This window comes from Eumetopias jubatus, unplaced genomic scaffold, assembly GCF_037043125.1.
Source record: "Eumetopias jubatus isolate StellerSeaLion01/CBP00866 unplaced genomic scaffold, mEumJub1_p1.0 scaffold_14, whole genome shotgun sequence".
Taxonomy (NCBI): Eukaryota; Metazoa; Chordata; class Mammalia; order Carnivora; family Otariidae; genus Eumetopias; species Eumetopias jubatus.
The window spans coordinates 93837643-93850221 of NW_028274820.1; the positions used below are offsets into that span (position 1 = coordinate 93837643).

Genomic DNA, 12579 nt, shown 5'->3' on the forward strand with positions numbered 1-12579 from the left:
TTCATCTGTAACCTCTTTTAACTTTGTCAATGACATCCTATATTGAACAGAAAGTCTTAATTTTTAATAGTCAATTTGATCCATTTGTCTACATGTATGTGTTGAGGGGTTTGTTAGGAGATATTTTCCTCCCCCTAGTTCACAAAGATATCCTCCTACACTTTCTTCTGTTAACTATAGTTTTAAATTTTATCTATAAAGGATTTCTGGGTACTTTACAATTGTTGCTTTTATGAATGGAATGCTATTATCCATTATATACTCTCATGGTATTTACTGGTATCAAGGAATGCTACTGATTTCTGAAAGTTGAGTTTGTGTTCAACAACTTTGCTAAACTGCCTTATTCAAATAACTCATTTGATTATTTTATTAGCTTTTCAATGGAGATGATCATATAATCTACAAAAAAAGACAGGGGTGCCTGGCTGGCTCAGTCAGAAGAGTGTATGACTCTTGATCTCGGGGTTGTGAGTTCGAGCCCCATATTGGGTGTAGAGATTGCTCAAATAAGTAAATAAATAAACTCAAAAAAATGACAGTATAATCTCCCATCCCAATTCTTTCACTTTTGTCTTACCTTAGAGCATTAAAATGGTCCTTTAATACAGTGTTAAGCAGTAGTGGTGAAAGCGACATCTTTGTTCCTTTGTTCCTTATCTCAATTTTCTCCATTAAGTGTGGTGTTTATTCTAGATTTTTGGTATACAGTTTTTATGAAGCTAAAAAAGTTCTATTCCTGATTTTCTGGGACTGTTGATCATAAGTATGAGTTGGATTATATCAGGTGCTTTCCCTATAACACCAACAACATGATTAACACCTCCAGAAAATTTCTTAGAAATGTATTCATAATTCTTATAATCTTTGATGTATCTTTGTTTTCCTCTTTCATTCTTGGTTTTGTTTATATGCATCACTCCCTTTTTCTTCTTCAGTCTTGCCAGTCTTATTCAATCTTCAGTCTTACTAATTTTTCAAGGAGCCATGAATTTTATTGGGTACATACATGTTCATTATGGATATCTTTTTGATCTAGTTTTTTCCACCAATATATAATAGCCCTCATTTTTCTTTATGATGTGTTTTGCCCTAATGTTGTTTGATATCCCAGGTATCTATATTCTGAATAATATTCCACTGTATGAATATATCATTTTTTATTTATCCATTTATCAGTTGATAGACACCTAGGCCGTTTGCACATTTTGGATAATACGAATAATGCTGCTATGAACTATGAAATGTTCATAGTTCCCCCTTATCCAAGTGGTATATGTTCCAAGACCCCCAAGGGATGCCTGAAACCATGGAGAGTACTGAACCCTATATATGTTTTTTCCTATCCATACATACCGATGATAAAGGTTAATTTATAAATTAGGCACAATAAGAGATTATCAATAATAACTAATAATAAAATAGAACAATTATGACAATATACTGTAATAGAAGTTATGTGAATGTGGTCTCTTTCTCTCAAAAATACTATATTGTACTCACCCTTCTTGTGATGATATGAAACAATAAAATGCCTACATGATGAGATGAAGTGAGGTGAATGACACAGGCGTTATAATGTAGCGTTAGGCTACTACCCACTTTCTGACCATGCCAAAAGGGAGATCATCTGCTTCCAGACCATGGCTGACCATGGGTAACTGAAATTGCAGATCAGGGGGACCACTGTACAAGTTTTTGTGTGGATGTATGTTTTCACTTCTCTTAGGTATGTACCTAGGTGTGGAACTGCTGGGTCATATGGAAACTCTCTGTTCAACTTTTTGAGGAACCACAAAACTGTTTCCCACAGTAGCTGAAACATTTTGCCTTTCTACTAGCAATATAGAAGAGCTTAAATTTCTCTGCGTCCTTGCGAACACTTGTTATTTTCCATTTTTTGATGAGAGCTATTGCAGTAGGTATAAAGTGATACTCATCCTTTTAATTTGCATTTGCCTAATGACTCATGGTATTGAGTATCTTTTCATGTGCTTACTAAGTACTTAGTATATTAGTATAATTATAGTAGATACTAAGTATACTAAGTATAAAAGTACTTCTTCAAGGAGAGTTTCCAAAGAGACTTTGTGCTGTAAACTTTCTAAGGCCTTGTAAGTCTGAACTTACCATTTTTACATCCTCACATTTATAGAATAGTTTAGCTGGATATAATATTCTAAGTTATTTTCCTTCATCACTTAGAAAATATGGCTTGATTGCTTTTTTGTCTCCAGTGTTTGTTAGAAAAACTAATGTCAATCTCATTCTTACTCTTTTGTGGACTAACTGCTCCTTCTCTCTAGCTTTGAGAATTTTGTTTTTGTCTTTGATGTTCTTAAATTTCACTATAATGTGTCAAAGTTTTGTTTTGCCATATTTATTCTGTTTGGTGCTCCATGAGACCTATGTATTGGAATCCTTTTTATCTTTAATTTTTGAAAGTTCTTATGATTTCTGTAAATATTCTCTTTCCTAAATCCATTTTCTCTCTTTCTGGGACACATACAGATATTTACATTATCATCATCATCATCGTCATCTCTTAAATGTTCTTTCGTATTCTCCATCTCTTTCCAGTACCTTCTGGGAAAATTCCATGAGCTGATCTGGATCGTTATTCATTTTTCAGCTATGTAGCCATTCTTGTTTTTATCTAATCTATTGGGTTTATTCACTGTTACATATATTGTACCCAGTATTTCCATTGCGTTCTTTATAGCTGCTTATTTGTTAAAATTGTCCTCCTATCTTGGGAAAGATCACTATTATGCTTATTTTAAGTTCTTGATTTGCCTTGTTCCATTCTGGTTTGTCTAGTACAGTCTGTTCCAGTTATTGTCTCCTTTGGTGTGACTCCACTTCTCAAATATCTGATTATTTTCACTTGTGAGCTTGTTTTTTCCAGGGTTTATAAGTAGCTTTCTTTGCTGGGGATGTATACTAAGGGGAGAGGCCAAGGTGGGGCCCTAGAATGTGCTTTTAAGAACCAGGCTGGGAGCCTCAAGAGGGCATTTCCCAGAGCCAAGTCCCAGGCACCAGAGTCAGATCTTGACCCAAACTGCGGGTCCAGTCTTGTGGTTATTGTTTTCTGCTAACTTGCTCAGAGTGGCTTATTTCTGTATGTTCAGTGATTTTTTTTATTATATATCTGCACTTTGTAACTTCAGCTATGGGCATTCTTTGAGGCCTAGATTTAAAGTATGTCACTCTAAAGAGTATTTGAGTTCACTTTTTCCAGGCTCCTTAGGAACATTCTCAACGCAGGACCATGTCAAACTAAATGTTAGCTTAAGGATTTCAGGGCCTCAGAGACAGGATGAATTTCAACCACAAACGCATGTGACTGGTTACTGCTGGTGGTTAGGACTCTCACAGAAGGTTCTCCACCATGCTGTCCTACCCTGAGCTGAGATTAAAACAGAAAGGTCTTGGGGCGCCTGGCTGGCTCAGTCAGTAGAGCATGTGACTCTCAATCTCAAGGTTGTGAGTTCAAGCCCCATGTTGGGTGGGTGGAGAGATTTTTTAAAAGATAAAATCTTAAAAAAAAAAAAAAAGGAAAATTCTCTTCTTAGTGAGGTCAGGGATATTTTTTTCATTCCCACCAATGAGGTCAATTTGGGGGATTCCCTCATTTTGTAAGAGTTTTTTAATAATTTTTTAAAAAATATTTTATTTATTTATCTGAGAGAGAGCAGGAGCAGGGGGAGGGGTTAGGGGAGGGGCAGGCTCCCCACTGAGCAGGGAGCCCAATGAGGGACTCGATGCCAGGACCCTGGTATCATGACCTGAGCCAAATGCTTAACCGACTGAGCCACCCAGGCACCCCAATTTTGTAAGAGTTTTTGATCTGTCCTCCCGCCATGCCAGTCTGAGGCTTTCTTTCCTTCTGACGGCCTACGTCAAATTGAAATCCAGACTCTAGGCCACCAGGGATCGGCATATCTCTTCAGGGTGAATGTTGCTGTCAGTGCTCACTTTCCTATTCCTCCTTTGTCACCTCTGGTTATTCTGGCTCTTTTACTGTCAGCTCTGTCATGCTTTGAAAAAGTGTTTTTTTGTGTGTGTGTTAAAATCTCACCCAGCGTTTACGGTGTTTTGTATTGAGAGACGTCTCTGCACATCTAATCTTTCATAATGTCAAAAACAAAAGTCCTATATATATTTTGTATAAAATAGTTTATATGTAAATACATAATATGTACATATTAATACTTAATATAAAATTATAATACATATGCTATTTAGTATTCAATTCTATATTAACTGTACATCCACAGTCTGGTTCATAAGTCAGACAACTGCTTGTCACCTGCAGTGCACCAGGGTGTCCTGATGAAAGGACAGGCGTTCCATGAGGAGGAGGGGTTGACAATGGTAACTTCATTTACTAAAATAGGACTCTTTCTGTGTCAGTTTCACCAGAAACCCCAAAGGCTGAGAACCAAACAATAGGCGCCAAGTCTGTCCTCATTCTAAAGGGAGGAGGAGCTGGGTCACCTCTGCGGCGCAGGCTGAGAGATTGTGAAATGGATCCTGGGGCGCACTAGCTCGATACTGGGAAGGATGAGCTCGGCATCCGGCCCCGGCGAGGTCACAGAATGTGAGAGGATTTCTGTGGACATGGTTGGCAGGATGCTGGATGTTTCCCCATCTCTCCAAGCAGGAGAGGGTGGGGGCACTTCCTCTCTGCCTCATGCCAAAGGAGGGGACACTTTAAGAGGACCATTGGAAAAGCCTGACACATTGGGTGGAGTTTGAGGGACACAGGGACCGGTGTCTGACTCCCTCCTAAAAACCTAAAGACACACTGTCAGGCAGCTAGCTACTTGAGAAGGCAGAAGAGGAGAAAAGGCTGCATTCGGAATGGCTTGCACGCCCAAAGCTCCTGAGTTCCTGTGGGCCTCGTGTGTGGTTCTCAAGAAAGGGAGCCACATTTGGTCATTTTAAGAAGGAATCCAGCTGAAGGAAAAGTCTGGAGGGTTGAGATGACCTCCGTGGCAGGGAGGCTGGGGTAGGAATCCTAAGGAACTACAGAAGGCACAACCTACAGGGGAACTTTGGGTGAGAGATCCCCAGGGATGGACAGAGTCTTGAGAACCCATGAGAAAGCGACCCTGGAATCTGCCCCTCCCAGAGGACACCAGCACCAGATGACACCTCTGCCCGAATAAGGACAGCAGGCCCAGAACTGCAGCCGCTGGGAAGAGGTAGTGTGTGAGAATTCCGAATGACGCTGACCGTGACCCCCCTTCTCCCTCCGATTGCCAGGCTGGGGGAGGGGAGAAGTGTGAAATTAACTGGCATTTGAAGTTGTACTAGTTGACTGGAGGGGACTTGTCAGTGCCCAGGAAAAGAGACTATTTCTGAAATGAGGAGGAGGAGGTTGATAACACTTCAACCTGTTTGTTACTTCACAGAAACTGGAAAAGCCAGAGATCTCATCCCGGCAGAAGGAAAAACAAAGCATCCCCAGCGGGTTTGTAGGGGCACTCGTGAGAACATAAAGCTGCTTGCTAGTTATCCCTGCAAGTCTAGCTGGTTCCAAAACCAGTTGCATTTGAGGAGCGAAGAGCAGATCAGGGAGACGGAGAGGTTGCCCGTGTCCTCCACCCCTCACTGCTCATTTTTCAGCCCACGGCTGTCTCAGCCAACAACAGGGCGAAGTTCTTTTGGTTGAAGCTTGCAGTTTTAATGTTACACGGACTGGACTTTTTTAAAACCAAAGAAAAAAGGCTAATCGTCCTGCTCTCTCTTGGAATAGCTGTGTGAACCACCCACAATTTCATGCTGGCGAGGGAGAATTCAGCCAGGAGGTTCTCCAGCCCAGCTGCAGTGAGGAGAGGAATAAATTGTTGCTCTCTGCCTGCATCTAGCGAGTCAGCTTGCTTATTATCAGTCACATTTCCTTCCGCGTATTATAATGTACTGTAGTTTATATGCTACAGGAAGTTATTGGTTACATTAATTTGATTAAAAGTAATACCTTTATAGAAGAAACTACTATGTAATGCAAAGTAGCCATGAAAATCCTGTAAACAACCAAGAGACGGAGTGATTATCTTGTTGCAAAGTATTTACAAGCATTGTCAAACTTAAAAATTAATGGCTATTTTTCTTTTACAAAAGAGGCAAGTGTTTCTTAATCGCTCTCCTTTTCTGTGATGATGAGAGGCTATCAGGAGGTTAGGATGCTGCTGTGGGGTCCACAGTCTGGGCTTTGTCAGCCAGCGTTCATTCCCACAGCCATCTGTGCTACTCTCTCTCTCCGTGGTACAGGGACAGGAATTCTGGAAACGACATTTCCCAAACTCCATTGCCTTCAAGGTTCTGGATGCACTTTCTTTCTGCCAGTGTATGCATGTGAGACTTTGTAGGCGGGAGGGAAAAGTGGTATTATTTTTTTCTCTGGCAGCACCTACCAAAATGGGTAGGTCACGGTAGACTTCAAGTTCTGCCCTAGGCTTTAGGTGATCTGTAAGCCCCCACCTCGGTCCTTGGCGCAGCTCTGATCAGCAGTGGGGGTTCCGTGCATGTTTCTGACCTGGGTGACAGCTCCAACCTCCTAGTAACTGCTTAGAACTGCTGAAACTTGGTGGCAACTTCCCCAAACTCCTCCAGTCCTTCTAAACGTGCCCTAAGCATCTCAATGCCCTGTTTGCTTGGAAGGCATGCAGTGGGTTCTCTTTTGCTGACTGACCCCTGGGGGGTCACAGCACCTACCTAGCTGGTATTGTGAAAGAAATGAACATGCTTAATGGGTCCCTTTTAAGTTAAGAGTAATTTTTTAAAGCTACAAATGAAACATTAACTGCCCTTTTTAAAAGAAACTCATGCTATGGAGAAATTTGAAAATCGGTCTTTAGAAATATTTATCACTATGTGATTCTGTTGCCCAAAATAATGTGTTAAACCAACATTTTCAAAATACTGAAACGTACTGAATTACATTGTTTTCAATAAAATAAACAATCTTTCTTTACTGAGAGAAATTAGGACTTTTTTTTACCGTTAGTGAATAAAATAAAGATATTTTCCAAATATTGTATGTTTTGTTTTTAAAAACAGCCTTTTAATTCTATTTTGTGCATATTTTTAACGTATGTACTACATTGATTCAGTAGTACATGAGTATAGTTTAAAAATAAATGCAAACACTTATGGGGGAGGCATAAGATTTTTACCGCTGTGGACACACAATCAAAAAAGTTTAGAGGGGCACCTGGCTGGCTCAGTCAGTGAGCTCAAGCCCCATGTTGGGTGTAGAGTTTAAATAAGTAAATAATAAAATTACCCTCATTAAAAAATGAGAAATCACCGCTTTTGGACACACATCTATAGAATCACAACTGATGGAAACCAGTGCCTACGCATGTATATTCTCCCAGATACACCCTCTTTCATTAGTCCTGGCTCTTTCCCACCAAAAACTACCCCAGATTCCCATGTGACTGGCCAGGTAGCCAAGTCACTGCTGTAGTTGCAGAGTTAAGACTGAACCCTCTGGGTCTGTTCCTGCAGTTTCACTGGGCATAGAAAACTTGTCCCAGAACCCCTCCTCATCCCTCACAGAGCCTGAAGGACAGAATGGTGGCCTCACGATGGTTGGAGAATGGAGGTTGGGTCTCTCTCTACTTAAAAGTACGGGCACTGTCCCACCCCGACACGTGCACACACACAAGCTCAAGATGCCGGATCCCTCACATCAGTTGGATCTCTGCCCAAATGTCACCAAATCATTAAAGACATCGCTGAACATACATTAAGCAGTAGGTTGCAATCCGCTGCCCCCAGCTTTACTTTTCTCCATAGCACTCACCACCGGTCGATAAATTTAATGTTTGATTTGATTACTGTCCGTCTTTCTAGAATGGAAACTTCATGAGTATAGAAGTTTTACGTATTGTTTGCTTTTGCTTCCCTAGCATCTAGAAGAGTGCTTGACTCATGGCAGATGCTCAATAAAAATTCACTGAGTGATCAAATAGTTGCTTTCCTAACCACCCTTGACCAAAAACATAGGAACACGGCCCGGCCTGTGTAAAGTGCTCTGGGACATCATCGTTCACACACTTGCAATCCTAGGTTAATATAAGGCCAACAGAAGGGTTTTGTTTGATAAACTGTTTTTAACTTGATTGCTGACATTTAAAAAGTTAGGGCATTTCTTAAAAATGCTGGATTTACAATTATTGAAAAGTCAGCGGCTCGGGCAACACTGGCAACACATTCTTACTTTGCAACATTGAGACTGAGCTGAAAAGCAGCTAGCTCCTTTGCAGGAGGTAGGAACCCACCTGGCCCGCCTGGCCCGTTTTACTCTTGTATTACCTGCCTGGTCTCTGCTGTAGGGTTTTGAGTTTGTATCTCTGCTGTAGGGTTTTGAGTTTGTAGCCTTGCAACTAGGAACATAAAGATTGTCTAAAGCTGCAAAACTGAGAAATTTGGCTAAATTGTCCTCCACGAACTTTTTCAGACTGATTTGCTGTTTTGTTGTTGCAGAGTAATTCCAGAACTTAGTGGAATTATTCCCAAACAATAGCAATCCTATCATCTTTAATGATTCTTTGCATTAACTGGGTTTAGCTGAGCAATTCTCTGCTCCATCTGACACTGGCAGAGACTGTGGTCTTCTGGAAGTGCCGCTGGATTAGGACATTCAAGATGGTTTACTCACAAGGTTGGCAATTGGTGCTGTCAGCGGAGAGCTCACTTGGGGGCTATCTCAGTACTCCTCCATAGGCCTCGGGGATTTCACAGCACCGGAGCTCGATAAGACGCAGGAAGTGAAAGTTGCCAGTTTTAAGGCCTGGTCTTCTATAGATGGCCTAGAATGTCACTTCTGCTATATTCTATTGGTCAAAGCTAGTCACAAGTCCAGCTCAGATTCAAGAGGGGGAGGGGTGGGTGGGATGGGAAATGAGCTTCAGCTCTTGATGTAAGTAGCAACATATGTATAAAAAGAGTAGACTGTTGGAAGGCCATTTTTGGAGGCTAGTGGCTACATATAGCTAACATTTCATGATTATTTACTCTTTCTTAGTGTGAGAATGGCTTAGAGCAGAAGAAGAGAGTCTCTTGGCCATTCAGTAAAAAGGAATTCAGAATTACTTATTACTCCGTACCACAACATACCAAGTTATCGAAGACCTATTTCCAATAAATTCTCCCACTTCCTCAGAGCTGGCTTAAATTTGCTACATCTTAGAAAGCTGGTTAAACAAATTTATAAACATAAATTCAGCTAAATTTGAAAGATCTAATGGGCTTTATTAATCAAGGCATGAATCAGGTAGCATCCCATCCAGCAAGTGTAGGGGAGCTCTAAAGGGCTACAGAAAAGGAAAGGCTTTTTAAAGGGAGAAATCACTGAAAAAAGGAATTTCTTAGCTAAGAATCCATTGTTTTAAGCAATGCTGACTTCCTGATAGGAACAGAAGGAAAAACGGAAGGAGTCTATCAGTCAATTTCCTAGTACTGACCAGGAAATTTCCCTAGTGACTGGTTATAGGTTCCACTTCTGGGGGGTTCTAACTGCAGTCAGGTTAGGTGTTAATTCTTGGTTTACTGACTTGGGGCCTTAATCTGAGCGAGGCCATTTTCAGCCTGTGGTTTTCTCGTTAACAATATTAAGAAGAGAGTAACTGATAACATTCTCCCCAACCCCTACTGTAGATGTGTCGTTTAAAATCAGATACTTGTGAATTAGAGGTTGATCAGTATTTTATGAATGTCACAGGGAGAGATTAATTCATTCACATTAAGTCATTCTAGTCTGGTTTCCTCTCATGTCGATTCTGGAAGTGTCAGGATCCAGCCAGACTATGAACCGTTACCTCGAAGTTGGCCACAGCTAGAGCTGGTGGACCCTGACAGGGACCCAGGAGGAAGGAGCTGCTAAAAGTGGGAATTCAGGGGCGCCTGGGTGACTCGGTCGGTTGAGTATCTGCCTTAGGCTCGGGTCATGACCTTAGGGTCCTGGGACTGAGTCCCCCATGCGGCGCCCCGCTCAGCGGGGAGCCTGCTTCTCCTCCTTCCTCTGCCCCTTCCCTCCACGACCTCTCTCAAATGAATGAATAAAATCTTTGAAAAGGAAAAAAAAGTGGGACTTCAGGAGTCTGAGCAGTTGCACCCTGGGGCTCATGGGGAAGATGGTGGAGTGGAGACACAGGTAACGTACGTGTAAAAGGTAAGATTAACATGTAATCTAGAGAACCTCGAGGAGCTCAGAGGTGAAATGAATCATTTTAACTTTACCATACTGGCCACAAAGGCCTAGAGCAGTGTCTGACCTAGACTTCCCGAGGAAACCGGAAGCGCAAAAGGTAAGTAGGAATATTAACACAAAATGGTTAAACCTCAGGCGGAGGGAATAACAGAGTGGAGAAGACAATGAGAGAAATTGGAACACCTGGAGTAGAGGGTGTGAGTAAACGAGGAGAGATACAGGCAAGGGTTCAGTAGTCTCAGGGGCAAGGGGGAGCCACTGCGAGATTTTAAATGAGTTAAGGTCGCTGATACTCAGAAGTGACTTGTCCAAGTTGCACAATTAGGGAGAGAACCAGAAAAAGAGCTTCCAATTATTTCTAATTAACTAATTCCTAGTGAATTTATAAATTCCCGCTGTCCCACGTTTATCTCCGACCCGGCAATTCAGAACATAACGCACACCTCCCTAACTCGCCAGTGGCTCTGCGGAAATGGCCTCAGCGCTCCAACCGGAAACAGAAAATGACCGATGAGGACGCCACCTAACGGCGGGCAGGAGGCAAGCTAAATCCGGAAAGCCGCTACACCGGAAGGGGCCGGCTGTTTCCGGGAAAAATCCGACGCCGCAGAAGCTCAGAGGGCGAGTCTCCGAGATTCGGCCAGTGTACCCAGCGGGCTCCGCTCCGCGACATGGCATGCCCACTTTTGCGCAGGCGCGGGAGCTACCGGGCAGGCAAACGCGTACGCAAAACCGTGCGCGCGCCCGTTCTCCGTCCGGCGCTTCGGTGCTGTTTCGAGGGTAAAGACTTTGGAGCTGGAACGCGGATTCTTATTTTCTGAACTACAACTCCCAGCATGCCTCACCCCTCATATTGGTACTAGATGTGGTGTCTCAGGATAGGTTAAAAGGAGACCTAAGTGACGTTGACGTACCAAAGAGGGGAAAAAAAAAACTGAATACGTTGCTGGAGCGCTTCGCTCACAGAAGCCCCAGTGGCCTAATGGATAAGGCATTGGCCTCCTAAGCCAGGGATTGTGGGTTCGAGTCCCATCTGGGGTGATTAGATTTTTGCATTGAAAACGACTTTGCCGTTCTTAAAGAACAGCGAAATATGCTAACTTAATTTTACTTTTCTTAAAAATGGGAAGGATATGTGTGGTTTTCCTAGGTGATGGGCTACAGTTTGAGAGGATAAGAATACACCATTTCCTTCTACACTGCCGTAAGATTTCTGGGAAGTCAGTACTTTGAATTCTGCTATCCCCTCTAGATACCAAAACATATCTTTAGTGTTCTGTTTCAAATCAACACCCACTCCCACCAGGCGCACTTATTCTCGAGACTCAGCGGTCAGCTAATGACGTTTTAAATGACGCAGTCAGCAAAGAACCTCTCCCTTAGCCCAGCCTTTCTCAGACTTTCTTAAGGACCTGGTGAGTCAGTTACACTCGGCTTTCGTTTGCTTCTCTCTTAACTCCTTAGGGTGCCGCTCGGCGTTTGATTAGTAAGGCTCCGCAGAGACAGGAAGTGAGATATTCCACTGTTCTGCGTTCGATGGGGGGACGTAGCAGTCTGGGTCCGACCGTACCATTTAGCGGCTGGGCTGGGGGGGGAGGGAGTTGGGCGTAGGGCGCCATTGGGCAGCACGCTCCGAGGACGGGAAAATGGCGGCCTTGGGGTCCCCGGCGCGCACTTTACGAGGCCTTCTACGGGAATTGCGCTACATGAACGAGGCCACGGGCCGACCCTATCGCGACACCGCGGCCTATCGGTACCTCGTGAAGGCTTTCCGTGCACATCGGGTACGGAAGCCCGAGTCCGGTGCTCCAGCGTCCCTTCCACGGGGAGAGGGAGAGGGTGGGATCTGGGCAGGGGTAGGGAGCGTTGGGCCTCAGCGCCTGCATTTCTGTAACCGACCCTCCCACCCAGCCCTGGTTCTGGCCAAACAAATCTAGACCCTAGGCCCTGGTCTGTGGCCCAACCCAGTAACTAAGGACCAGCAAGACAGCAAAGTTGCCCTGGGATGGAGTCGTCCCGAGGATTTCATTGGCTGGTCTTTTGCAGGTGGCAGAGGAGAAAGATCAGAGTGAAATCGAGGAGATGGGGGAGAAGAAGAGATGTACTTGATGGAGAGTGTAGAGTTACTGTCTACAGCATCTATCCATCATTCTCTTCGCCCTTCCTCTAGTAGTTACTCTGAAAACCAAATTTTGAGGCAGAAAAGAGAACTGTAATAAGATGAGGAATATTAAGAACTTGGCAGGAACTGTGTTTTACTTTTACTTACGTTGTATCTCATACCCCACTTAAGGAAATGGTGCCTTGTAGAACTGAACTAGAAACCTGTAATGAGATTGTGTTGTCACAAC

At 43.2% G+C, this 12579-nt stretch overlaps 1 protein-coding gene and 1 non-coding gene across 2 annotated transcripts in view; both read left to right on the forward strand.

Annotated features, from left to right (window-relative positions):
* Positions 1-11196: 11196 nt before the first annotated feature.
* TRNAR-CCU (transfer RNA arginine (anticodon CCU)) lies at positions 11197-11269 on the forward strand. Its single transcript has one exon. It is a non-coding gene; the product is annotated as a tRNA-Arg (tRNA).
* Positions 11270-11829: 560 nt separating this feature from the next.
* The window catches only part of LUC7L2 (LUC7 like 2, pre-mRNA splicing factor), a 71451-nt gene continuing 70701 nt past the window's right edge, over positions 11830-12579 (forward strand). Inside the window, exon 1 of the mRNA XM_088018347.1 lies at positions 11830-12012. Coding sequence (XP_087874473.1) covers positions 11875-12012 — 138 coding nt within the window. The 5' untranslated portion in view covers positions 11830-11874. The remainder of the gene's footprint in view (positions 12013-12579) is intronic.